This window comes from Halichoeres trimaculatus, unplaced genomic scaffold (genome assembly GCF_033239565.1).
Source record: "Halichoeres trimaculatus isolate MK-OKI-2021-1 unplaced genomic scaffold, fHalTri1.1 fHalTri1_scaffold_4, whole genome shotgun sequence".
Taxonomy (NCBI): domain Eukaryota; kingdom Metazoa; phylum Chordata; class Actinopteri; order Labriformes; family Labridae; genus Halichoeres; species Halichoeres trimaculatus.
In genome coordinates this window covers 4,014,483-4,039,850 of record NW_027437182.1, presented here as the reverse complement: position 1 = coordinate 4,039,850, position 25,368 = coordinate 4,014,483, and the positions used below count along the sequence as shown (strand labels likewise).

The window sequence follows — 25,368 nt, the reverse complement described above, 5'->3', positions numbered from 1 at the left end:
GAGGGTTGGAGGGTCCGGGGCGTCCAGGTGGAGACAGGAACGTGTTGCATGTCGCTGCGCCTCTCTGCCGCGCCGCTGAGTTTTCTCGGGTAGTTTCCCACGGTGTGGCTGTAGCTGCCGGGTCAGGATGAGCTATTACGGGTCGCAGAAGGCCCTCAACCAGGGCGGCTACAGATCCGGCTCCAGAGGCGACCTGAGCGGGGGGATGACCCAGCAGTACGCGCAGAGCGAGGTCGTACGCGGAAGCGGTAATGGATACGAGCCCTACATGGACGGATACAACTCCTACTCCTTCTCCAGGTCGTCCGGAGGGGCTTTGGCAAACAGAGGGATGAGCGAAAGAGTGGTGATGAGCAGCAGCGGTGGCGGAGGGATGGTGATGATGGGCGGCGGAGGCGGCGGACATGGAATGACGATGATGAGCGGCGGAGGCGGCGGAGGCGGCGGAATGACCATGATGAGCGGCGGGGGCGGCGGAGGCGGCGGCGGCGGAATGACCATGATGAGCGGCGGAGGCGGCGGAGGCGGAATGACCATGATGAGCGGCGGCGGAGGCGGCGGAGGCGGAATGGTGATGGGAGGCGGAATGAGGTAGGATTTCACCTATTTGACCTGTGACCTTTGCGCTACCACCTGTTACCTGTCGCTGCAGAGAGTCCTGAGATCTTCCTGCCATTAAATATTAATCCTGTCAGCTGATCATATCCCTGTATTCATTTCACCCATGCACACCTTCAGCACACAAAGTTTGAGCCACAGAGATCTGCTGCCAAAACAAATGCATCAATCTCCTCCTGCAGACTCTAAAGCAGGGGTCTGCAACCTTTATTTTTCAAAGAGCCGTTTTGCCTCAGCTCACCTGGATGAAAGTCATTCAGGAGCCACAAAATCTACTTTATCTTCACATTGAGACAAAAAAAAATATTTATCTAAATGAGAAGTTTTTGTGTGTGTTTTGTGATTTCTTAGTTTTTTCTTTTTAATAAATCTGCAAATTTGAGAAGTTTCAATAAGTTGAAAATAATTTTAAAACAAAATTCAAAAATTTGTTAAATAAAAAAGGAATTAAAGAATGGGAAAAATTGTTTTGCTTTTGCTGAAATGTTGTAATTTCGCAAAAAAAACCCAACTAAATAATGAAATTTCAAAATTTTGCTTAACTTCCAAATATTGAAAAATTTTCTAAAAATTGCAAAAATAAATAAATAAATAAATAAAAAATAAAAATGGGGATTTAAATAAAGAATTCAAAAATTTGCTAAATCTTAAAAATATGGATATTTTTTCTTAATTTGAAAAAATATTACAAAATTTAAATTATAAAAAAAATCCAAAAAATTGCAACAAATTAAAAGCTTTATCTCAAGAGGTGTATCATAAATACCATCTGTAAGAAAAATCTAAAACACCCCTTGCTTTAACAATATTATTAAAGCTACAAGGAGCCACTGCAAAGGAGTCAAAGTGCCGCATGAGGCTCCAGAGCCACAGGTTGAAGACCCCTGCTCTAAAGCTTTGGAGTTCGACATAACCCTGACTCTCACATCTGTTTCTCACAGGATTGTTCCCTCCAGTCTCCATGCATTGTGTTAAAATATGCTCTGCAACAAAGAAAAGAGTGTATTTGTGCTGTTTGCCAAAAGAGTAACAACATTAATCGACTCTAATGTTGCATAATGGAGGATCTGCACTGTATTAAACTCAGTAAAGTTGAATTAAAGCTGCAGCCGTGCACATTTCTGGAATCATAACTCAGCTTCTGCACAGCAGCTGCCCTCCCCTGAGAGAAAAGCTGGGTGTGATTTATAGCTCACACTGAGCTGCTAAGTTCCCTCTGCTGCAACAGTTTAACACACACTCATCCCAGAAACATGTGACCACTTTTAGACCTTCCTCGTCGTCGCTTACAGATTTGGCATGTCAGTGCGATGGTTTCAGGACAGGGCAGAGAGGGCGTGTGCACGACTTGATCTGAAGATGTTTGACACATGAAAATTAGTCTCTGGGGCCAAATAAGTCCTAAAAAGTTGAAATCAGGGGGAGTTTTGTGTGGGCTTGCAGTTTGGAGCTTCTGCACTTTGATTCAAAACATCTGAAAAGTGGAAGTTGTTCAAGAAAATGTCACTATTAGATGTTCAAATCAGCTGATGCAAGCATATTTACTGCGTACAAACATATTATAGCTGATTAATGTGACCTCTCTCAGGTAAATCAGTTTGTTATGGAAGAAGCTTAGGGCCACTGAAAAAAAAAAGTCCACATTTTTCTTTATTTCTTTTTTTTCTGAGAAAAAAAATAAAGTAAAATTCTGACTTTAATCTCTGAAAAATTAATAATATTTTTTTAGCTTTAGACATTTATTTATTTTTGGTCAGTAGGCCTAATCCTCTACCGTAGGTTTTTTCTGCTTTGAGGTCTTTTTTAGGGTAAGAAAAGCTGTCATATTGAGTATGTCCAGCAGAGGGCGCTTCAAATAAGCAGTTTACAGTATTTTTAGCATCATCTTCTGCATTTGACGCTCAAAGACAAAAGTCTTGATTGACAAATTGTGTCAACTTTAATTTCTTGTCAGTAAAATTTTTGCTTTAGGTCTATTTTATCTGCATGCATTACCAGGAATTTGCAATCTTTCTATCCAATAGCTTTAATATCAATCGTAGAAGTCCCACGCCTGCAGAGCTCTATTTTTGGTGCACATATTTTTATCCGTCAACCTTGGATTGTGGCGTCTGTGGTCAGAAAGTTGGATGATAAACTTCTCCTAGAAGAGAAATGCGTTCATGTTTTCTCCCCCTGCATCCAGCACCTTGCTGCTCCATGCTGAGGCGTGTCTGCTAGGAGAAAGTTGTTGCTGCAGACATTCTGTACATACTGTATGTGATTAGTGACATCAGATTTGACACCTGTATTGTGCAGGCGTCAGGCAGAAACCATTTATCAGAAATGTGATGTGAGTTTAAAGAAATCATCATGATGAGCTGGCAGGTCGAGATTATCGCTGTGATCCTGGGACGTGTCTCCAAAAATCAGACGTTTCACAGCATGCTGGGTTAAAATGGGCTCTTTATGAACTGGGACAAAACAGATCTCTGACCTGCTGAACCTCAGAGTCCTGTTCTCACGTTCTGGGTGGTTCAAGATGAAAAAAACGGCTCTTCAATGCTCTCTTTGTTCGAGCTGTTTTAGGGCTTTCACTGTAACCGCTGCACATGATGATGAAGGCTTTTGTTGTTTGGGTATAAACTCTACTCACAGCCTCTATTTGACTAAAAAGAGATGCACAGGAATCAGTTTAACTCTCAAATTCAGATGGGAAAGAATCATATCACCAACTGAAGCATAAATTCTTTCCGGTTTCTGGAACAATTTTTTTCTATTACTCAAAAAAATATATAATGCATGATAGTTTTTTCAGTATCATTCATCAATTCCAATATTTTTAAAATTGATATACATATTGAAAAAATACAGGAAAAAAAAATGTAACAAAATCTTGCAAGAAAAAATTTATAAATGTATGTATGTATGAATAAATTTATATGTATATATATGACAGAATTAGAGAAATGCATGATTGATATATATATATATATATATATATATATATATATATATATATATATATATATAGATAGATAGATAGATGATTAGATTGAAAAAAAGATAAATCCAATCATGTGATTCTTTAATTCTTTTTTTAAATTGATTGATCTTTTAAATCCTAAATTAATCTTAAAAAAATTACATTCCATATTTACATATTATTATTATTATTATTATTTTTTTTTTTACCAATTTTGTGTTTTTAATTTTTTTTTATAAAAAATATATGTTTTTTTCAAATTATGTTTTTTCTTTTAATTTTTTGTGAAAGAAGGGGCAGACATAATAAGAGTTTTTCTTCTTTTCTGCTTCTTTTCATTTATTTGATTTTTTATATATATTGCACAAATATTTTATTTTTATTTCAAAAAGATAAATAAAATGTATAATAATAATAATAATAATAATAATAATAATAATAATAATAATAATAATAAAATCATTATTATACTTATTTTTATTAATGAACAAAAAACAACTAACTTCACTTAACTAATTTTACAAAAGATATCAAAGAAAAGACTAATTCAAGTATTTGGAAGTTAAGTTTCAAAGTGAAAAAAAAAACATTTTAAATGATAAATAAGTTCAATATTAAATCTTTTTTTTCTTTGTTTAGAAATAAAGTCAGCTTTTCCATCTTCATTTTTTGTTGGTTTTGCAGTCCCTCCCTTTTTGCATTCACACAGCCAAGAACATGTTTGATTCGCAAAACAAAATGTGTGACCCAGGATTAACAGAGAAAACCCTCATTTTAGTTTTGGTGAGACTTTGGCTGCAAACTATTTAAATTAATGATCCCTGATGATGACTTCCTGTTGAAACTGCAAATCAAGAATAAAGATTTGATACTTAAAAGAAATTTTGCATGTGCAAAAAGTTTGAAAATAGTTGACAAAGTTGACAAACATCACCATATCTGTCTTTTTCAGCCAGCTTTGCAGTAGAAAATGCTGCAGCTGAAGTTTATTGTTGAATCAAAGAGCTCAAAAGCTGATGACTTTGTTTGCTGCCCCCTGCAGTGCTTCCAACCTCGGTGGCATCCACCAGAGAGCCATGATCCTGCAGAGCCAGTGCCAGGAATACCTGAAGAGAGCCGAGTTCGCCATCCATGTGAGTACTCAGGATCTGTTTGGTTTCTCTGCTTACGAGCTCTTCTTCTTTCAGGAGTGTAAATAAAGGCTGATCTGCCTCTGGGCTCAGTGTGCAAAACAAGAACTCTGCAGAAAGAAAGACGCAGGGTGAATTAGAGGCACTGAGCAGCTGGATGCGTTTTTTTCTGTGGTTGTTGGAGAATTTAATTAAAACCAAACTCACATTGACAGTATTTCATTTATCCCTCTGTTTTTGGAGACATGTTGGTTTTACATTGTCGCCAGAGTCAGTTCTGCAGACATTTAGGTTTCAGCACATCTTCTCTGCTTCATGTTGAGCAACTTCGAGTCTCTTGTGCATTTTTCTCTAAAGTTCAACACGAGCTCAGGAGCTGTAATTCCACTGCTGGAGAGACGTTTGGGAGTTATTTATCACTTTGTTTACCAGTAACCCTCCGGTCTATTTGGCTCCAGCTGAATGAAAATTGCTAAATGCTAAATCAGTCCTGTCACTTCCTTTTCTCTGGGACTTGGACGTTTGCTGCGTGTCGACACAAATCTTCTCCAAACTCTGAGCTGCATTTGTGCAACCAGAGCAAAGCAGAAGTCTGTGTTTAGAAAAAAATATATACATGAGCATATTTTTATTTTTGCACGACAAAAAGTTTAGACTGATTCATGCATATGACAAAAAATGAGACAGGATGTAAGTTAGAAATCATATACTAGGATTGGTTTCAAAGCGGGTAAAACTTTTTATGGAGCTGTACCTTTTGTTCTGCACGTTCTGCCCGGTGTGTTTTGTGAACCTCTGTGAATGTTTGTGCTCAGCAGGGCGGTAACGCGGGGGATGCAGAGCGCAACATGGCGATGGCCAAAGAGACCATTGAGCAGCTGAAGGGCTGCGCCATGGACCTGAGACAGATGGGACAACCCAACGACAACGTGGTCAAGACGTAAGACACTCCTCAGGGTCACTTTGCATGACAGGAATTATCGTTGGTGAAAGGAAAACGGGTCAGTCAAGACAGGATTGTAAAGTGTCGTCCATCTCTCTCTGCACCTGTAGCGTGGAGATGTGCAAAGACCAGCTGAAGGGGGTCCACATGGCCATCTCAGGCACCATGACCAGGAGGAGGAGCAACAGAGGGAGCTCTGGAGGCTGGGAGGAGCCTCCAAGGAGCTTCCAGGACGCCATGGGCTGGATTGCACAACAGAAGGTTTGTGCACACACTCACAAATACACACACACACACACACACACACAACGCTGCATCCTAAAATCAGGAGGACACACCCACAGGCTGAGGGAGATGACGCCCTGCGCAGAACAGTGGGGACGGTGTAAAAATATGATGGTGCTGTTTTCTTAGTTCAAGAATCTTGTCCAAAGAAAATCTGTAAAGGTTTATAAAAGTCATCTATAAAAACTTTTTCTTCAGTTTGATTTAAATCCACATCTTTTACCTCAAACCGATCCTGTTTTTAAACTCTGCTGACTTGAAACTTTAGCTAAAAACAGAGAAAACACTTTGTCCCTGCACTTTTGGCCTTAAAATGACCTCAAACAGTATTAAAACGCTACACTGAAAGCGTTAGCACTCACGCTAACACCACAGATGCAAACACCAATTAAAACATCATTAAACTGGATTTATTTTTGTCTTTTTATGGAGGGCGTTGTCAGTTTCACTCCTTCAGATTTTTAACCTTTTTGATCAGTGTTTGCATCTTCATTTCACTCTTAAATATCGTCCAGAGCCTCCTGAAAATCTCCAAACATGACTTTTTAGATCAGATGAAACTTTATTCTGCAGACCTCCTGCAGAGAATTCAAGCACAGGTTTGATTACTGCAGCTCGATGTATGAAACCCCAATTAAAATCCCTTTGTCCGGGTCATTAAAGCCCTGAAGCTAAGTTATTAGCGGCCTATCATAGAAGGATTAAACAGGGTAAGTGAAGTGACTGACAGATCTCATTAAAGCAGAACACTTGGCCCTCGATCTTCGGTTCAGACATGAAAGCATTCCTCTGCCGTGAGCTGTCAGAGTCTGCATGAAGTGGCCGCAAACACGCTAATTATCTCTGACATTAACAACAATGAGCTCCGAGGAATTAAAAAGAGAACACACAAAGAGACACAGAGAAGTTTTAAGGGAAAGTTCTGCAGAGAAGTAAAAGAAGGTTTTGTGTTTGTGTCTGTGGTAGATTCCAGAGATGTTTTTGGGGAACAAAGTTGCAGGAAGTTTCCAACTTGTTGCTCTGACTCCCCCTGCTGGTGCAAAAAAAGGCAAATGTGGAGAAAGGAATAAAGCTCTGCTTCCTTTTTCATCATGGTGCATGTGATGCAAACTCACCTCCCTGTGTCTGTTTGATGTTTCAGCGTCTGATTGAAACCGCGTCCTGGGGGGACGATCCTGCAGCCATCGACCAGCAGATGATCAGCCACCAGAGGTTCCACAGCTCCCTCCAGAGGAGCCCGGAGGTGGAGCGGGCCAGAGACGAGCTGGTGGGCTTACGACACAATGTGTAGACATGTAGCTCTGATAGAAAAGCCAGATATCTATGGCAAGCCGTTTGAACATTCAAAAGCCAGACAGACAAAAATAACATTTCAGATACCCGCACATAAATTCTGCCCATACACAATTGTCATTTCAGATATCTACGTCATTTTGACTTGGTAAAACAATGTCACTTTTCGCCATTCATTCATTCATTTGCAGATATACAAAATGGGAATTACGGATATCTGCACACGAATTGAAGATATCTGTTATTCCAATTCAAGATATCTCTTAAAAACATTTCAACGCGATAGAATTAGAATTACAAATAACTTTAATTTACTTCAATTTAAGGTATCTACATTTAAAATCCAAAATTAAATTTAAACTCCACAAAATGAACCGTAGATATCTGTAAATAGAATTTTGATGTGTCAAAATGGAAATGTAGCAGTGGCGATTGCTCAAAGACTGCAAGTGAAGCTCAGCTTCCCCTAAAATGTCCCTAAATAGTGTTGATATGTTCTGCTGTGTGAACATTTCATTGATAAAATCTGGTCTAGAATTCCTTCATCTTTTGTTCAGAATCAGCTCCTATCACAGGTAACTGGCTCCACCTCCTTCTCATTCATCCCCGCAGCGTCTCAGCGCTCTAACACAGTTGGACGCTGAGCGTCTTCTGACTTCAGTGGGGAAGCGTAGAGTGGGTTGTTCCACTGTGGAAACTGGATGGTCATTGGATAAACACTGGGCTTTGTCCCGCCCATCGGACGCTCAGCGTCTCTGGGGGTCTATGAGGCAGTGGGCTGGCCTGGACGCTGGGCTTCTGCATGATGATTGGATGATCTGTCTGAGGCTGAATCCCTTTTTGATTGACAGTGAAATGAGCCAGTCAGCAATCTTGAAGTATAACCCTCCACCGGAGCATCTTCTCAGTTTTACATTTACTTGTTCTGGAGGTTTTATCGATCTGCAGCGAGTTTACTTTCTTAAACACGACGAGCGTTGTGTTTAAAGATTCTCTCTCTTTTCACCAATAAGCAGCTACAGCTACAGCTGTGGAGCTTCTCCCCCTGTCACTCACACTTACAGCCTGTCGTAGTCTCATGTAGCACCTCCAGCTGCTAACAAGCTGACACAGAGGGTAGAATTTACATTTAAATAAATAAACAAATTTATTATGTAGGCCGGAAAAAAATGAGCTTCCCCTCCTTGACTGACCAGCAGCCGCCACTGCTACTACGTCATTCTGTATATCAAAAATGTGAGTTAAGGTTTTCTGCAAACAAATTGTAGATATCTGTTATTCAAATACAAGGTATTTTTAAAAACATTTTGACTAGACGATTCCAATTAGAGAGAACTTAAATTCACTTCAATTGAAGATATCGAAAGTTTCTTTTTTTGGATATCCAAAATTAAATTTCAACTAGGTAAATGTCTATCTGTAAATAGAATTTTGACAAGTCAAAATGGAAATGTGGATATCTAACATAGGAATTAGGGATAGTCGTAATTCAAATGAAGATATCTAAAATCAATTTATAGATATTTGAAATACATTTTAATGACAGATATTTGAAATTTGAGATATCTGCAATTCAATTTCGCCTAGTTAAAATTGAATTACCAATATCTTGAATTACAATTCCGACAATCCAAAATGTAATTACGTCTAGTCAGAAATACGTTTTTGATTTCTAAAGTGTTATTTGGGATAGTCAAGCTTAGCTTTTAAACGGCTTGCCATAGATATCAGGCTCTCTGTTGTATCTGTTGCTTTACTTTGATTTAACTTTCTACTAGATCTGTCTGCAAGTTCCAGACATCACCATCAACTAAGAGCCCAAATTTCCAAATATATAAACAAAACTCAGGAATGAAGTCTGTATTTATGTGTATTTTGTTTCATTTTAGAAAAGAAACCTGGGCACTTTGCGAATTAAAGAAAAATTGTGAACAGCTTTACATCAACATATGTTACATAAGATGCATTTAAGGTTGTTTGCAGCTCATAAATTTCATAAATACGAAAAATTCATTTATTAAAAACAAGGATCTGTGTGATATTGACGGTAAAAAATTGTAATCTTTACTTTTTTGAGAGAGATTTTTGGGTTTAGTCCTCTTAAATTCAGGGACACCAGCTCAAGCAAACACTCAAGTAATGAATCAATGATCTTGATTCAGATTGCCTTCTTCTATTCTTGAATCTCTCATCACATCTGCTTTACTTTCTGTCCCACAGCTGAAGAAAGGAGACAAAGGCAATCTTCACGCTCTGGATCAAGAGTGGGACAGTTTACAGGTAAAAGGAAGAAGAGATAAACTCCACATCACCTCATCCCTGATGAACTTTTCACAAACTTAATTCACTTTTTCTTTCCTGTGCCAGAAACTGTCGTTTGGACGGACCCAGCAGCTGCAGGAGCTGCAGCAGATCATCCAGGAAATGTCCAAAGAGATCATGTGGGTGAACGACAGAGAGGAGGAGGAGCTGGTGTTTGACTGGGGAGACAAAAACATCGACCAGTACATCCCCAGGAAACAGGAGAGCTACTCGGTCAGTGGACAAGACGTTCAGAGACCTCCATGCTTTGGGGACCTGAGCTAATCACGGTGTTTTGGAGCTTGATTAACATTCTTGGCAAACCTGTGCGCCTAAATTACTGGAATACCTCTTTATGTAGTTACTCTTTATCTCATGAGGGAGTAATCTGTAGTAGACTAGATTTTGGCAGATGCAGTCAGTCATCCACTGATCGGAGCTGCAGTGCTGCCCCAGCTACATCCTGATGTTTTTTTGTTTGTGTGTGTCATCCCGTTGGACAGAAACTGATGAGCTCTCTGGAGGACAAAGAGAAAGACCTGAACAAGCTGAAGGGCAAAGTGGACACACTCCTGAAGAACAACCACCCAGCTGCAGACAAGATCGAGGTGTGGACCCATCCAGTCAAAGTGTCTTTATGCATTTTATGAGGGTGAAAGTGGGACCTTTGTGTTTAAATTTTGTGCGTTTGTGTCATTTTAGGCCTATAAGGACACTCTGCAGACTCAGTGGAGCTGGCTCCTTCAAATCACCAAATGCATCGACACTCACCTGAAGGAGAACTCAGCTTACAGCCAGGTAACAGGATGAAGGGTTGTACTTCAAAGCTCCTGTGAGGGAATTTTAGTTTGTGTAGATTGTGCCCCCTGTGGACAAATTCTGCAATCTTTTTCCAGTCAAAACATCACTGACTGGGAGACCAATCAACAGTCTGCAGTGTTGTAGCTCCAGCTTCCGCGAACGGTTTGGTTCAGTCTGGCACCCATACGAAAGGGTCCCAAAAAGTGGGATGGCTCGTCTCAGTTATTTGGGGATGTGTTCCAGGATCAGTCAGTGGAAAGGCCACAAAATGCGTGCTGTACGGACATGAGCTGAACGCAGCTTTTGTCAAAGTCCCACCAGCTTAAAAGAGACAAAGCAGCTTTTTCTTGGTACCATTTAGGAGGAAGAAGAAGAACTTCAACTGCATGCAACTTTAGAGACATGAGTTCATGTCAAGTCCCTTTCTGTTAGCAGATGAACCGTAACGCCAAATGTTTCTTGGGAGAATTGGTGAAAAAATCTCAAATTTTCATTTTTTTTAAAATGTAAATCCAGGGATTTTTTGCTTATTCATTCACATGTCCTTTACCTGTACAATATAAATGAAATGTCCAACTTCCTGTTGATTTGACAACACAGGTCTGAATTATATTCTTAAAGCTTTAAGCATGTTGTACAAGCCCATGAAGGCGCATCTGCCTAGGTGAAACAAGCTACACAGGCTGAAGTTTTTACACTTTTTGACAATTTGGGGCATAGATCAGTCAGCTGTAGGCCACGCCCCCGGACCAAACCTTCAAAATTTTTTTAACAGTTTTAAGGATAATCTATACTTTGGCGCCTCTAGTGGTAGTGTTAGAAAAGACAGTTTGGCAAGCTCCAAGTCAAGATTCATTGGTCATTAAATAACTGTGGGATAAGTCCTGATGTTATGTCGATGACCTCTTCTCAATCCACCAGTGAAATAACCAGTGTACAGACCTAATTTCACCGTTTTCTTTTTAGAAAAGCAAAGAACTATTTCAAGCTTATGCAACATTTTTTATATTTCCATCAATAGTTCTTCAAAGAGGCCAATGAGACTTACAGCGCCCTGCAGAAGGAGCATGAGAGGGTTCGTAAGGTGTTCACCTGTGACAAGAACACGTCTCTGGAGGACCTGCTGAGGCTCCTCAAAGAACTTGAGGTACATCAGCTTCCTACGAATAGTTGCCTTTAAAGAAAAGCTTTGTTTGTATTACTAATGTCATTGTTTGTTTGATTTAAAACCAGAAAGAGAAGGAGAAAATCATGGAACACAAGAGGCAGGTGCAGCACCTGGTCAACAGGTCAAAGAACATTGTGAGGCTGAAACCCAGAAACCCAGAGGACAAAAGCAGCAGCCAGGTCATCGTGAAGGCGCTGTGTGACTTCAAACAAGACCAGGTCGGGTTTCTAATGATGCATGTTCATACGACTGGCTCTTACAATAACTCAATCAATGCAAGGCCTGAATGGATGTGTTGATTTCTTATCCTCCTCTGCAAAATAGCTAATTGTCTAGTTCTCTTGACACTTTATAGAAAATCATCTGTAAGAATGATGAGGCGATCCTCAAGGACAACAGTCAGCGCAGTAAGTGGAACGTTACCGGCCCCGGAGGACTGGACATGACCATCCCCTCTGTGTGCCTCATCGTGCCCCCACCTAATCCAATCGGCATCAGTCTGGCCAACAAGTAAGATTTTTTTATTCAATTACATCTTTGCGACATGTCTGATGGTGCTTGGACACCCCCACAAAAATACTACCGGCTCCTGCCACAGGTGTCACTGTTATCAATACCTTTAAGATAATTTTTAACCTTTGATTTACAGGAATGAGCAGTACTATGAGGCCATCCTGTCCATCTGGAACCAGCTCTACATCAACGTGAAGAGTCTGGTCGCCTGGCAGTACTGTCTCCTTGATATCAAACGCATCAACTCCCTCACCATCTCCATGGTAGGTCATAAACAAACCCCCAAGTGATATCTTCAGATTTTTAAATTCACAGCTAAGGAACTGTTTAACACTTCCATAAAATCTGTGTATGTGTGTATGTTCAGCTGGCTAATATGCGCCCTGAGGAGTACCGCCAAATCATCAAGAGTCTGGAGACTCACTTTGAGGAGTTCAAGGTGAGCTGCGTGGGCTCGGAGATGTTTGGAGACGAGGACAAGAGGAGCATAGAGAACCAGTTCAACGAAGCCCAGGGCCACTATGAGACGCTGGTGGTGCAACTGCCGACATATGGTCAGTATTAGACATTCATCGATCCACCTTTACCCCTGATTCCCTGATTTTATACATCAGGGATGAACAACAATCATAGAAATCATAGTAAAAGGATATATCTCGTGTCCTCTCACAGTCGTTCAGGGGGAGACAGATATACAGCAGGAAGAGCTGAGGCGCCAACAGGAGCTACTTTTAATACAACAGCAACAAGCTGCTGCTGCTGAAGAGGAGGCCAGGAGGTTAGCAGAAGAGGAGGCCAGGAGGTTAGCAGAGGAAGAGGCCTGGAGGCGGGCAGAGGAGGCCAGGTTGGAAGAAGAAAGAAGGAGAGCGGCGGAGCTGAGACGGCAGGAGGAGAAGAAAGCAGAGGCAGCGAGGAAGGCGGCTGCAAAGAAGGAGGTGGCAAAGAACCAGGAAGTGGTGAAGGTATCTTCGTCGGTGACGTTGAGGTCTGAGGCAGCCCCTGCTAAGAAGAAGGTGGTGGTGTCAACATCCCGCAGCTTAACAGAGCTGCACGCGCTCAGACTGAGGCTGGATGGCGCTGAGGACACCCTGAGTCAGCATGTTCATATCTGTCTTGGAGACGATGGGGTGAACGACTGTGGCCTGAAGATCTCCCAGTTAGAGGTAGACACACGGAAACTCACGAAACACACAGAACTGTAAAATACTCCACCCCTTTATGAGGTGCAACAACTGTTTAAATGTGTTTTCTTGTAGTTGATGCAGAAAGACGTGGACATGATGCGTGAGGAGTACCTACGCTTGAAGGATCGTATCATGAAGGAGCTGGAGGGTATGAAGGATTCAGATAAAGCCCAGTTCCTCCGCAGCGAGATCGGAGTCATCAACCAAAGGCTGAACAGTCTGGAGGGCAGCTCATCGGCATATCTGCAACGGTCAGTCCAAAGTGAAACTCTTCGTCCGTCCCACAGAGACGGAGTTTAAGTATCTAAGATTAAAAATGTCTGTAAACTTTGATGCACCAAAGCAAAGGTGCAAGGACATCACTGGTCTGCTGTTGTTTTGCAGAAATTTGAGGGAATCGCTTGAGCTGCCGTCCTTATTATCAACAGAATAATGATTTCCTCTTCTTCTGAACCTCTTCTTCCTCTCTGTTAGGCTGCGGGCTCTAAGGGACATGCTGGAGAGTGTGGCTCGAGCTGAAGACATAGTGAAAGTTTATGAGGCGAGGCTGACGGAGAAAGAGACCACCTCTCTGACTCCCAGTGAAGTGGAGGAGTATATTCTGGTCCTGAAGGTATCTCATGACATTGTCCAGTGATATGTTTGTGATATTCTTAAGGTTTCATGTTTCAGTTTAACCCATCCTGACGTCCCGTCCTGGATGTCACATTTAAATAATTTTTCGTTGTATTTCTGATGCACAGAAAATGAAATCAGACCTGGATCTGAAGAAAGACGTTCTTTCCTCCATGGAAGCTGAGCTGGCCAAGGCGAGCCACTGGAATGGCCAGGTGGGGGCGCCCTTCCACAGGTGTGACATGATGCTGTCCAAATACACCGAGCAGGTGAACCTGCTGTCAGACCGCTGGAAACGAATCCTGGGACAGATCGACACCAGGTTGGTTTCTTTCTCTTCGACTGCTTGTGATTGACTTTTGTTAAAGATCGTTAGTTGCTCTCTCTGCTTTTGAATTCCGACAATTCTTTCTCACCTTTTCTTGATGAAAGCAAAGTCTGTGTACTCTCAGAAAATAGTGATTACGCATTTGAGAGCTTCTCTTTAAGTGTGGTGTGACATCGTTCATTAGGATCAGGATTGGGGTTGGGGTTAGGATTGGCTTGCTAGCTTGTTTTCTAATTTAAGGTTTATTAGAAAGAAAAAAAAACTTGTATTATCTTGTGTGTTTCCTGTTTTACACAAAGTGATAATACAAAACACTGCACTAATCACAGCTCTGTCTTTCTCATCGTCTCTGTGGTCAAACTAAAAAAATCATTACACTTTGATCTTTAGAAGGTTTCGAAACTTGCACATCATGTCAGTGCTGTGTCTCTGTTTCTCTGTATCCCATGTTGATCCAAAGTTTTCAGACCATCCCCCAAAAAGAGATGCTGAAGAAAGATGCTACATGATAGCATTATTTTGTCTCTTTTCTCAGAGTTCAAGATCTGGAGACGTACGAACCTCAGCTGCAGCAGTACAAGCAAACCAGCAGCTCGCTGAGTGACTGGATTGATGCAACAAGAAAGACCCAAAACACCCTCCAGACCACCAAGATAGAGAGCATCGAGGCCCTGCAGGACCACATTAACAGCCAGAAGGTCTCATCATGGCCCCTCAGTCCAACTCTCTGTGTGAGTCGAGTCAGCAGAAATCTGAACTCTTGTGTTTGTGTTTTTTAGGCCCTGAACGCAGAAATCAAAGCCAAGCGAGGGACACTGGACAGTGTGCTGAAGGACAATGATGTCTGTGTGGTTTCTGTAAAGGTAAAGAGGCTGACACTGATTTATCAGACTTGAACTGAAGAAAACAAGTGATTAATTGTCGGGATATTCTGATTTTATTGTGTAAAAGGATTACGAAACAGACCTGAACTCTTACACCTCTGGTCTGGAGACTTTGCTCAACATCCCGATCAAGAGGACAATGCTTAAGTCGCCATCAATGGATCTGAACCTGGAGGTTAAAAAAACTGATTTAAAAATGGATTGGTTAGAGAAATATCTATGAATCTGTGAAGTTAAGTAAAGTGATTTCTGCTGTTTTCCTCTCAGGCGACACAACTGCAGACTCGTTACATGGAGCTGCTCACTCAGTCCAGCGACTACTACAAATACCTGGGAGAGCTTCTCAAAAACATGGAGGAGCTCAAGGTAATCATGTTGTAGATTAGGTCCTCTGACCCGGTGCCCTTGCTGATGAATTTGTTCGTAAAGCTCTCTGATCTTTTCCTTCTCTTCTTCACAGATTCGTAACACCAGAATCGATATGTTAGAAGAACAACTCCGCCAACTGGGAGAAGACATCCAAGATCGAAACAGCAAGAACAAATCTCTGGAGGACGCCGTTGCTCGCATTCAGCTGGAGCTGTCCAGCTCCAAAGACCAGCTGGTGGTCATGGAAGAGGTGTCGCAAACCAAGGCAGCTGAGGTCAGCGCTGCCAGGGGCAACCTGGACAGCACCAAGGGCAAGCTGGCGGACCTCAACGAAGAAGTAGCCCGTCTCACGTACCTGCTAGAGGAAGAAAAGAGGAAGAAGAGGCTGGCAGAGGAGCGCTACACCCAGCAGCAAGAGGAGTACGAGTCAGTCCTGAGGAAGAGGCAGAAAGAGCTGGAGACGGTTAGCTGGTCCAAGTTGGAGTTAGAGAAGGATGTTGCAAATAAGCAGCAGGAGATTGAGCTGCTGCGGCGGCAGCTGGCTGATGAGGCCGCGAGGGTGAAGGACCTGCAGAGGGAGATTTCAAAGGTAAGGAGCCAATGCAGTACGGAGATCAATAACTTAAAACTCAACTTCGAATCCCAGATCCAAGTCAGCCGCACAGACGTGCAGAGGCTGTCAGCCCAGAAGAACGAGGACACTGCGGAGCTCCAGCTGCAGTACGACAGGATAGTGTCAGAGAGGAGGGATCTGGAGGATGAGCTCAGGAGGATCAGGTTGTCCTTAAAGCAGGCTGAGGACCAAAGGAAGAGGGTGGAGGAAGAAGCTCAAAGCCAGAGAGCTGTTATCACCGAGGAAGGGCGCAGGAGGAGAGAGCTGGAGAGTAAGGTGGAGGACCTGGCAAGGCAGAGGGACGACGAGGGCAGCCAGTTTGAGAACGAGCTGGCTGAAGCTATGAAACAGCTGCAAGAGAAGAGTGAGGAGCTAGTTTATGTCACACACAGTCTAGAGGAGGAGAAACGCAGGAGGAAGACTTTGGAGGAAGGGCAAAGTGTTCTGGAACAGTCCTTGTCCCAGATGCAGTCAAAGCTGAGCAGTGCATCAATGACGATGTCCCAGCTCCGTGAGAGCAAGGACGAGCTTGAGAAGCTGCGTCTGGAGTTAGAGAGGGAAAGCAAAGAGAGGAGCAGGGTGGAGCAGAACATGAGCAGGTTACAGGGGCGCATGAAGGACCTTCAGGCTGTGAGGGATGGGCTCGAGAGCCAAGTAGAGAACCTGAGGGAGGCAAAGCAAGATGAAGTAGCAAGACGACAGCAGTTAGAGACAGAGCTGGAGAAGAGCGCCACCGCATTGACAGACTACAACCGCACCATCACTTCGCTGCTTCATAGCCAGGAGAACGCAAGCTTGTCGGAGAAGAGAGGGGAAGATGAGCGTCTGAGGCTGCAGGGGGACCTGGAGGAAAGCTTGAGACGAAACAAGACCTCTGAAGAGCGCATGGCTCAGCTCAGTGCCGAGCTGAGGGCCCTGCAGCAACAACTCCTCCAGGAGCAGGCCAGAGTCAAAGAGGCCAACCTGAAGAATGAGAGTCTTTACAAGACTATAGAGGAGAGGAATAAGGCCCTGAACGAGAGTTCTGTTGAGCTCCTGAGGTTGAAGGAGATGACAGAGACCCAGACCAAAGAGCGGCTGAGGCTGGAGGAGGAGCTGAGGACAGCCCGACACGATAAAGAAGAAGCCTTGAGATCCCAACAGGGGCACAGTGAAGAGCTCTCCTCCCAGATCACAGCCCTCCAGCTGCAGCTTCAGACCAGTGAGCGCAGCAATGTAGATTACAGCAACCTGGTCTCAGAGCTCTCCTCGGAGAGGGAGAAACTCAAGCTGGAGGCTGAGAAAATACAAAAGCAGGCCACAGAGGTACAAGTTTGGCTCTTAGTCCTGGAATGATCTCGTCTTTCCAAATCAGAGTCCTAATGTGGATCAATCAAGTAGCTATCACTGTCTGTAGGCAAACACATGCTTGCATGCTGGACCACTTGGTAACTCTGATTTGAACACATACCTCTGTATGTGTTTGAATAGTCTTGCATGCAAATGCCTTTCTGCTTGCTTTCTGCTGTTGATTTGCTTTTTATGCTGTTTTCTAAAGTGATTAAAAATGTCACTGATGTCATCATCCTCTGCTCAAATACTGTTTGATTGTTGCCATATTCTAGTTCTCTCTCTTGTTTTATAGAAATTATTTTGCAAACTTGTTAAAACAGCATGAATGTACTCTTCAGAGGAACAAATGAATCTCATATGTGGAGCAGTAAAAGACCTGTCCATCAAGATTTGCCTTCGTCAATTGGCATGAAATATTTGTGCTGTTTAGCAAATTTGCAGAACGTCTCAAAAATCAATAGGTGCAATGATTGTGTATAATTTTGTAGTGGTAGCTCCTATAGATAATGTAACATCTGTACGTTTTGTCTCCAGGATTGGGAAGTTTGAGTTCAGATCTTTATGATTGGTTTTCACAAAATTTCTTGTACTCCGGATAGATTTTGTTACCCTGAGGCTAAAACCGACTGATCTTTGGAACAAAATGTGAAGTATCTATAACCTATTCACTTCCCAATCTTGTAAGACCTGTCCTAGAGGGAAAAGTAGTTTGTGTAGATTGTTAACTTATCAAAGCAAAGGGTATTTCAAAAGAATGACCAAAGACTTGCTATTTTCTATGTTTCAGTTACTGTTTTAAAAAAATAACTTGCGTCTAATCAAGTGTTGGACAGAAATTTGCCTCAAGAATGTTAGAGTCCACTCGCCAAGACGCAGTATTTAAGATAAGAATCCTGAGAGTAATTGTCTCAGGTCCAACTTCTTCCAGTTTGGTTATCCAGTAGTTTTATACTATGATGTGCAGAAATGTGTAGTTCTTATCCAGATATTTTGACTTTGTTTTTTGGTTTACTGACTTTTTTTCTCTGTGTTCTCTCTATTTTCCTCCCCGTTTTTCTGCAGATAACAGCCAACATGCAGTCAATCCAATCCAAGTACAACGACGTTGTGTCCGAGAGAGATGATCTGTTGCTGAAACTGAAAATGTCTGATAAGGACACAGATCGCCTCAAAAGGCTAGAGGATGAACTCAACCGTATTAAACTCTCCCTGGAGTCTGAGCTCCGCAATAAGCAGCGCCTACAGGAAGAGAGTGACAGGTTGAAGAGAGATGTAGCTCACTGGAAAGATCAGTATGAAAGTAAGCAGGACCTGATCAAGCAGTATGACTCAGATAAGGACCGTCTGGAGAGAGACAAGAATTCACTGAAAAGCGAGATAGACAGGCTGATGAGAGAGCTAAGGGAGCTTGAGGATTCATATAAGAATAAGATGTCAGCCATCCAGAAAGAGCTTAGAGACACAACTGTTCTCAGACAAAGCATGGAAGCTGAACTGAAAAAAACGAAAGAAACCCCAGCCCTAGATGCATCCAGTGTGATTTTTGATGGAGTCCGCAAGAAAGTCACAGCAGACAAGCTGCTTGACCTTGGTATTTTGGATGAACCAACATTTAACCAGCTTGCAAAGGGGCATAAAACTGTCCCTGAGGTGTCTGCTGACAAAAAGATAAACCTAAAAGGCACAGGCCCAATTGCTGGGGTAATGATTGAAGGTCAGAAAGGTCCAGGGAGTGGAGATGGACCCCTCCTCAAGATGACATTTACAGAAGCCAAGAAGGATGGTCTCCTTCCACCAGATAGCGTTGACCTGCTGCTGGATGCTCAGGCTGCCACTGGTCACATCATTGACCCCAGGACCAATCAGAAGTATACAGTTGATGAGGCATGTGATCTTGGTGTGGTTGATGACAAGGACAGAAGGAGGCTGTTAGCAGCAGAAGCAGCAGCGGTCGGATTTAGTTCACCAACATCAAACAAACCCCTGTCCATATTTGATGCCATGAAGAAAGGAAACGTTGACAAGAAAACAGCCCTGCGTTTGCTACAGGCTCAGGAGGCTACAGGAGGCATCTTAGATCCAGCTAACAGTGTGTTTCTTCCCAAAGACACAGCCATTGAGCGCAACCTGATTGATGATAGCACAAACCGTTCTCTAAATCAAAAACCTGAGCTATACATGGATCCAGAAACTGAGGAGGGCATAACTTACAGGGACTTGAAAAAGAAATGCAAGGTTGAGCTAAACACTGGCCTCCTGCTCCTTCCTGTCCCTAAGAGGTTGGATTCCTCCAAACTTGTCTTTGAGGGTGTTCGTAAACCTGTCACAGCTAAGGAGCTGCTTGACTGTGGTGTTTTGGACAAACAAACACTCAAAGATCTGGAGGATGGGAAGAAAACTGTTCCTCAGGTGTCTGCTGACAAAAAGAGTAACCTTAAAGGCACAGGCCCAATTGCTGGGGTAATGATCGAAGGTCAGAAGGGTCCAGGGACTGGACCCCTCCTCAAGATGACATTTACAGAAGCCAAGAAGGATGGTCTCCTTTCACCAGATATAGTTGACCTGCTGCTGGATGCTCAGGCTGCCACTGGTCACATCATTGACCCCAAGACCAATCAGAAGTTTACAGTTGATGAGGCATGTGATCGAGGTGTGGTTGATGACAAGGACAGAAGGAGGCTGTTAGTAGCAGAATCAGCAGTGGTCGGATTTGGTTCACCAACAACAGACAAACCCATCTCTGTATTTGATGCAATGAAGAAAGGGACCGTTGACAAGAAAACAGCCCTGCGTTTGCTACAGGCTCAGGAGGCAACAGGGGGCATCCTTGATCCATCTATTAGTGTGTTCCTTCCAGTAGACATGGCGATTGAGCGCAACCTGATTGATGATAGCACAAACCGAGCTATTAAAGAGACCTCTAAGCAGTACATAGACCCAGAAACTGAGGAGAGTGTATCTTACAGGGACTTGAAAAAGAAATGCAAGGTTGAGCTAAACACAGGCCTCCTGCTCCTTCCTGTCCCTAAGAGGGTGGATTCCTCCAAACTTGTCTTTGAGGGTGTTCGTAAACCTGTAACAGCTAAGGAGCTGCTTGACTGTGGTGTTTTGGACAAACAAACTCTCAAAGATCTAGAAGATGGGAAGAAAACTGTTCCTGAGGTGTCTGCTGACAAAAAGAGTAACCTTAAAGGCACAGGCCCAATTGCAGGGGTAATGATCGAAGGTCAGAAGGGTCCAGGGACTGGACCCCTCTTCAAGATGACATTGACAGAAGCCAAGAAGGATGGTCTCCTTTCACCAGATATAGTTGACCTGCTGCTGGATGCCCAGGCTGCCACTGGTCACATCATTGACCCCAAGACCAATCAGAAGTTTACAGTTGATGAGGCCTGTGATCGAGGTGTGGTCGATGAAAAGGATAGAAGGAGACTGCTGGTAGCAGAATCAGCAGTGGTCGGATTTGGTTCACCAACAACAGACAAGCGCATCTCTGTATTTGAGGCCATGAGGAAAGGAACCGTTGACAAGAAAACTGCCCTGCGTTTGCTACAGGCTCAGGAGGCAACAGGGGGCATCCTTGATCCATCTGTTAGTGTGTTCCTTCCAGTAGACATGGCCATTGAGCGCAACCTGATTGATGATAGCACAAACCGGGCTATTAAAGAGAACTCTAAGCAGTACATAGACCCAGAAACTGATGAGGAGGTCACTTACAGGGACTTGAAAAAGAAATGCAAGGTTGAGCTAAACACAGGCCTCCTGCTCCTTCCTGTCCCTAAGAGGGTGGATTCCTCCAAACTTGTCTTTGAGGGTGTTCGTAAACCTGTAACAGCTAAGGAGCTGCTTGACTGTGGTGTTTTAGACAAACAAACTCTCAAAGATCTAGAAGATGGGAAGAAAACTGTTCCTGAGGTGTCTGCTGACAAAAAGAGTAACCTTAAAGGCACAGGCCCAATTGCTGGGTTTGTGATAGAAGGTCAAAGGGATCCAGGGTCTGGAAACGAACTTCTTTTCAAGATGACATTTACAGAAGCCAAGAAGGATGGTCTCCTTTCACCAGATATAGTTGACCTGCTGCTGGATGCCCAGGCTGCCACTGGTCACATATTTGACCCCAAGACCAATCAGAAGTATACAGTTGATGAGGCCTGTGATCGAGGTGTGGTCGATGAAAAGGATAGAAGGAGACTGCTGGTAGCAGAATCAGCAGCGGTCGGATTTGGTTCACCAACAACAGACAAGCGCATCTCTATATTTGAGGCCATGAGGAAAGGAACCGTTGACAAGAAAACTGCCCTGCGTTTGCTACAGGCTCAGGAGGCTACAGGAGGCATCTTAGATCCATCTATTAGCGTGTTCCTTCCAGTAGACATGGCGATTGAGCGCAACCTGATTGATGATAGCACAAACCGAGCTATTAAAGAGAACTCTAAGCATTACATAGACCCAGAAACTGATGAGGAGGTCACTTACAGGGACTTGAAAAAGAAATGCAAGGTTGAGCTAAACACTGGCCTCCTGCTTCTTCCTGTCCCTAAGAGGTTGGATTCCTCCAAACTTGTCTTTGAGGGTGTTCGTAAACCTGTCACAGCTAAGGAGCTGCTTGACTGTGGTGTTTTGGACAAACTCACATTTAAAGATCTAGAAGATGGGAAGAAAACTGTCCCTGAGGTGTCTTTGGACAAGAAGGTCTTCCTCAAAGGCACAGGATCCATTGCTGGTGTGGCAGCTGGACCTTCAGGCAAAATGTCCTTTTCAGAGGCAAAGAGACAGAAAATCATACCTTCTGAAATAGCAGATTTGCTTCTCGATGCCCAAGCAGCCACAGGTCACATCATTGACCCAGTGACCAATCAAAAACTCACAGTAGATGAAGCATGTGCCAGAGGGATGGTGGACAGCAAGGATCGAGACAGACTCTTGACAGCAGAGGCTGCTGCTGTGGGCTACAAGGATTCACGCACAGCTAAGTCTCTGTCAGTGGCTGAGGCAATGAAGAAGGGATTGGTTGATAAGAAAACCGCGCTACGTCTGCTGCAGGCCCAGGAGTGCGCGGGTGGCATCCTAGATCCGAACCTTAGTGTGTTCCTCTCCAAAGACATGGCTATACAGCGCAACATCTTGGATAGCGACCTCTCCCATGCTCTAAACAAGCAGCCTGAGTATTACCTCGACCTGGACACCCAAGAACCAACTTCCTATGTATCTCTGAAGAAAAAATGCAAAGTGGATCCAAGAACAGGACTTTTGCTTCTTCCTGAGCCTGTCAAGCCTGTCACTGTCCAGGGGCTTCGAGACCAGGTGTCTGTCATGGATCTAGTGGATGCAAATTTGCTGAAACGTTCAGATGTGGATCAACTAAGGACGGGCAGATTGACCAGCCAGGACATTGAAAAGCTCCTGAGCCCCTACCTTAGAGGCTCTACCTGTATAGCAGGAATTTACGTTGAGTCAGAGGAAAAGGTGTTGCCCATCTATCAGGCCATGAAAGAAGATCTTCTACGACCTGGAACCACTCTGGAGCTGCTTGAAGCCCAAGCTGCCTCAGGCTTTATCGTAGATCCCGTTAACAACCTTTACCTGAGTGTAACTGATGCCTACAACAGGAATCTGGTTGGGCCAGAGCAAAAGGACATCTTGCTGTCAGCAGAAAGGGCTGTGACTGGTTATAAACTTCCTGGCACAGACAAGAAGATCTCCCTCTTCCAGGCCATAGAGAGAGGTCTCGTGGAGAGAGGTCATGGTATTCGTCTGCTTGAGGCCCAGGTCGCCAGTGGCGGTATCATCGACCCTGAGCACAGCCATCGTATTGACGTGGATGTAGCTTACAAGAAGGGTTACTTTGATGAGAAAACAAACAGGATTCTGTCAAGTCAGAATGCTGATACCAAGGGCTTCTTTGACCCTAACACAGAGGAAAACCTCACCTACAAGGAACTTAAGAAACGCTGTATCACGGACAAGAAAACTGGCCTCATCCTTCTGCCGGTTAAGTCTAAAGAGTCGATGCAAAACACCCTGAGAAAGAGGAGAGTGATAATCGTTGACCCAGAGACAAACAAAGAGATGTCAGTACGTGAAGCGTATGACAAAGGGTTAATTGATTATGACACCTTCATCGAGCTGTCAGAACAGGAGTGTGAGTGGGAGGAGATCACCATCACGGCTTCAGATGGATCCATGCGCTTTCAGATTGTTGACAGGAAGACAGGAAGAGAGTATGACCTCACAGAGATGATAGAAAAGGGCGTGATCACCCAGTCTGAGCTTGATAGCTACAAGTCTCGTGCGATAAACCTTACACAGTTTGCAGATATTTTAACAAGCAGGACCAAAAAAGGATCAGCAGCAGCCTCAGGTAAATCCTCAGTGACATCCACGTCCTCATCTTCCTCTAGAACTTCAGCTTCTCCGGGTTCATCTTCAGTGACATTTACATCATCTGCTTCTTCTAGAACTTCAGCTTCCCCGGGTTCTTCGTCATTGACAGCAACCTCATCAACTTTGAAAACATCAGGGACTTCAGCTCCATCAGCTAAGTCCTCATCATCAACAACAACATCATCATCATCATCATCGTCATCATCAGTCCAGTCCAGACCCATGTCACCAACACTTGCCAAGATGACCACAACAAGAACTACGACTGTCACAGAGCGGAGCTCTTACTCAGAGCGGAGCTCTTACACAGAACAAAGCTCCTCATCAAGCGGTGTTTCTCGAGACTCCCCTGACTCCTTTAGAAATATATCCAGTGTCTCCATCTCTCTGGCCTCCCCCCTTGCAACAGTAAGTGAACAGGAACCTATAGGTGCAGTTTTTGACACAGAAACTTTGGAAAAGATTTCCATCGTAGAGGCTCTAGATCGTGGTCTCGTGGATACCATCACTGCTCAAAGACTACTTGAGGCCCAGGCCTGCACTGGTGGTATCGTTAACCCTGTCAACGGTCGCAGGCTGGGCATCCAAGAAGCTACACGTCAGGGCATAATAGACGAGGACATGGCCTCTAAGCTCAAGCCTGCACAGAAAGCTTTCATGGGATTTGAGGATTTAAAAGTCAAGAAGAAGATGTCTGCTGCTGAGGCCATGAAGGAGAAGTGGCTGCCATATGAGGCAGGGCACAGGTTCTTGGAGTACCAGTTTATAACAGGAGGGTTTCAAGACCCAGAAAACAACTGCAGAAGAAGCATACAAGATGCTCTGAAATTAGGCTGGCTGAATGAAAGATCTGCCCAAAAGCTCCAAGACCTCAAAAGTCACACAAAGAACCTGACATGCCCCAAGACCAAATTGAAAATCTCATACAAAGAAGCTCTGGATAACTGCATGTGTGAGGAAAGCACCGGAGTCCGAATGCTTCCAGCATCGTCCATGTCTTCCAGTGGAATCAGCAGTCCCTACAACGTCTCCTCTGCACCTGGATCCACCAGCGGTTCAAGGAGCGGTTCTCGAAGAGGCTCTCGCAGGGGCAGTCTGGACTTAGGCTCTCCTGTCACAACAACTAGTCGCTACAGCTTCACCTCTGTAAGCTCCTCCACTTCCAAAAAATGAGTATTATCTTTTCTCAGATAAAGAAGATGAAAAGTATGTTGTAAACTAAGAAAAGTTCACATTTGACTTTCTGCAACAATAATCTTTTAAACTTTGCATAGTTGTAGTTTGATGCTTTGGTGTTGCTATGCTTTTAAAAATGTCATGCTGCAATGATTACAGGTAACACTGCCAAGAGTGTTTTGATGAAACTGGACCAATGTAACATCATCTTTTAAGTATTTGGATCAAAGATTAAGTGTTTTTTTTTTTTTTTTTTGTAAAAATCTTGGTTCCCCTAAGAGGCTTGGAAATGCCACGTTCTTGCATGCACTAGTAACATCCTACCTTTGAATGTAATTTCTGTTGAAGCTTTGCGTTAGTATTATAATAATTTCATTTGACATCTCAAATGTCTGTTTTTTGAAATGGGGAATGCAGGGTGGGGTTACAAATACTGTCATACTCATATTTTTTATGTAATCTGTCA

At 43.4% G+C, this 25,368-nt stretch overlaps 1 protein-coding gene across 4 annotated transcripts; it reads left to right on the top strand.

The window, feature by feature from the left end:
* Positions 1 to 25,368, top strand: LOC141788579 (desmoplakin-B-like). Of its 4 annotated transcripts, XM_074667469.1 has the most exons (25): positions 1 to 303; positions 463 to 591; positions 4,626 to 4,716; positions 5,532 to 5,653; positions 5,767 to 5,917; positions 7,083 to 7,208; positions 9,455 to 9,514; positions 9,602 to 9,769; positions 10,039 to 10,143; positions 10,238 to 10,333; positions 11,358 to 11,483; positions 11,570 to 11,722; positions 11,860 to 12,014; positions 12,154 to 12,280; positions 12,385 to 12,571; positions 12,690 to 13,180; positions 13,274 to 13,452; positions 13,676 to 13,814; positions 13,945 to 14,138; positions 14,680 to 14,842; positions 14,924 to 15,007; positions 15,096 to 15,203; positions 15,296 to 15,394; positions 15,489 to 17,315; positions 18,405 to 25,368. In XM_074667469.1, the coding sequence occupies exons 1-25, from the start codon at positions 128 to 130 to the stop codon at positions 24,897 to 24,899; spliced, it is 11,751 nt and encodes a 3,916-aa protein (XP_074523570.1). In that variant the 5' UTR covers positions 1 to 127; the 3' UTR covers positions 24,900 to 25,368. The 4 variants fall into 4 exon arrangements, with proteins under 4 accessions (XP_074523570.1, XP_074523567.1, XP_074523569.1 ...); XM_074667466.1 differs by lacking the exon at positions 1 to 303 and having other exon boundaries at positions 524 to 591; XM_074667468.1 differs by lacking the exon at positions 1 to 303 and having other exon boundaries at positions 524 to 591; positions 5,529 to 5,653; positions 15,489 to 15,986.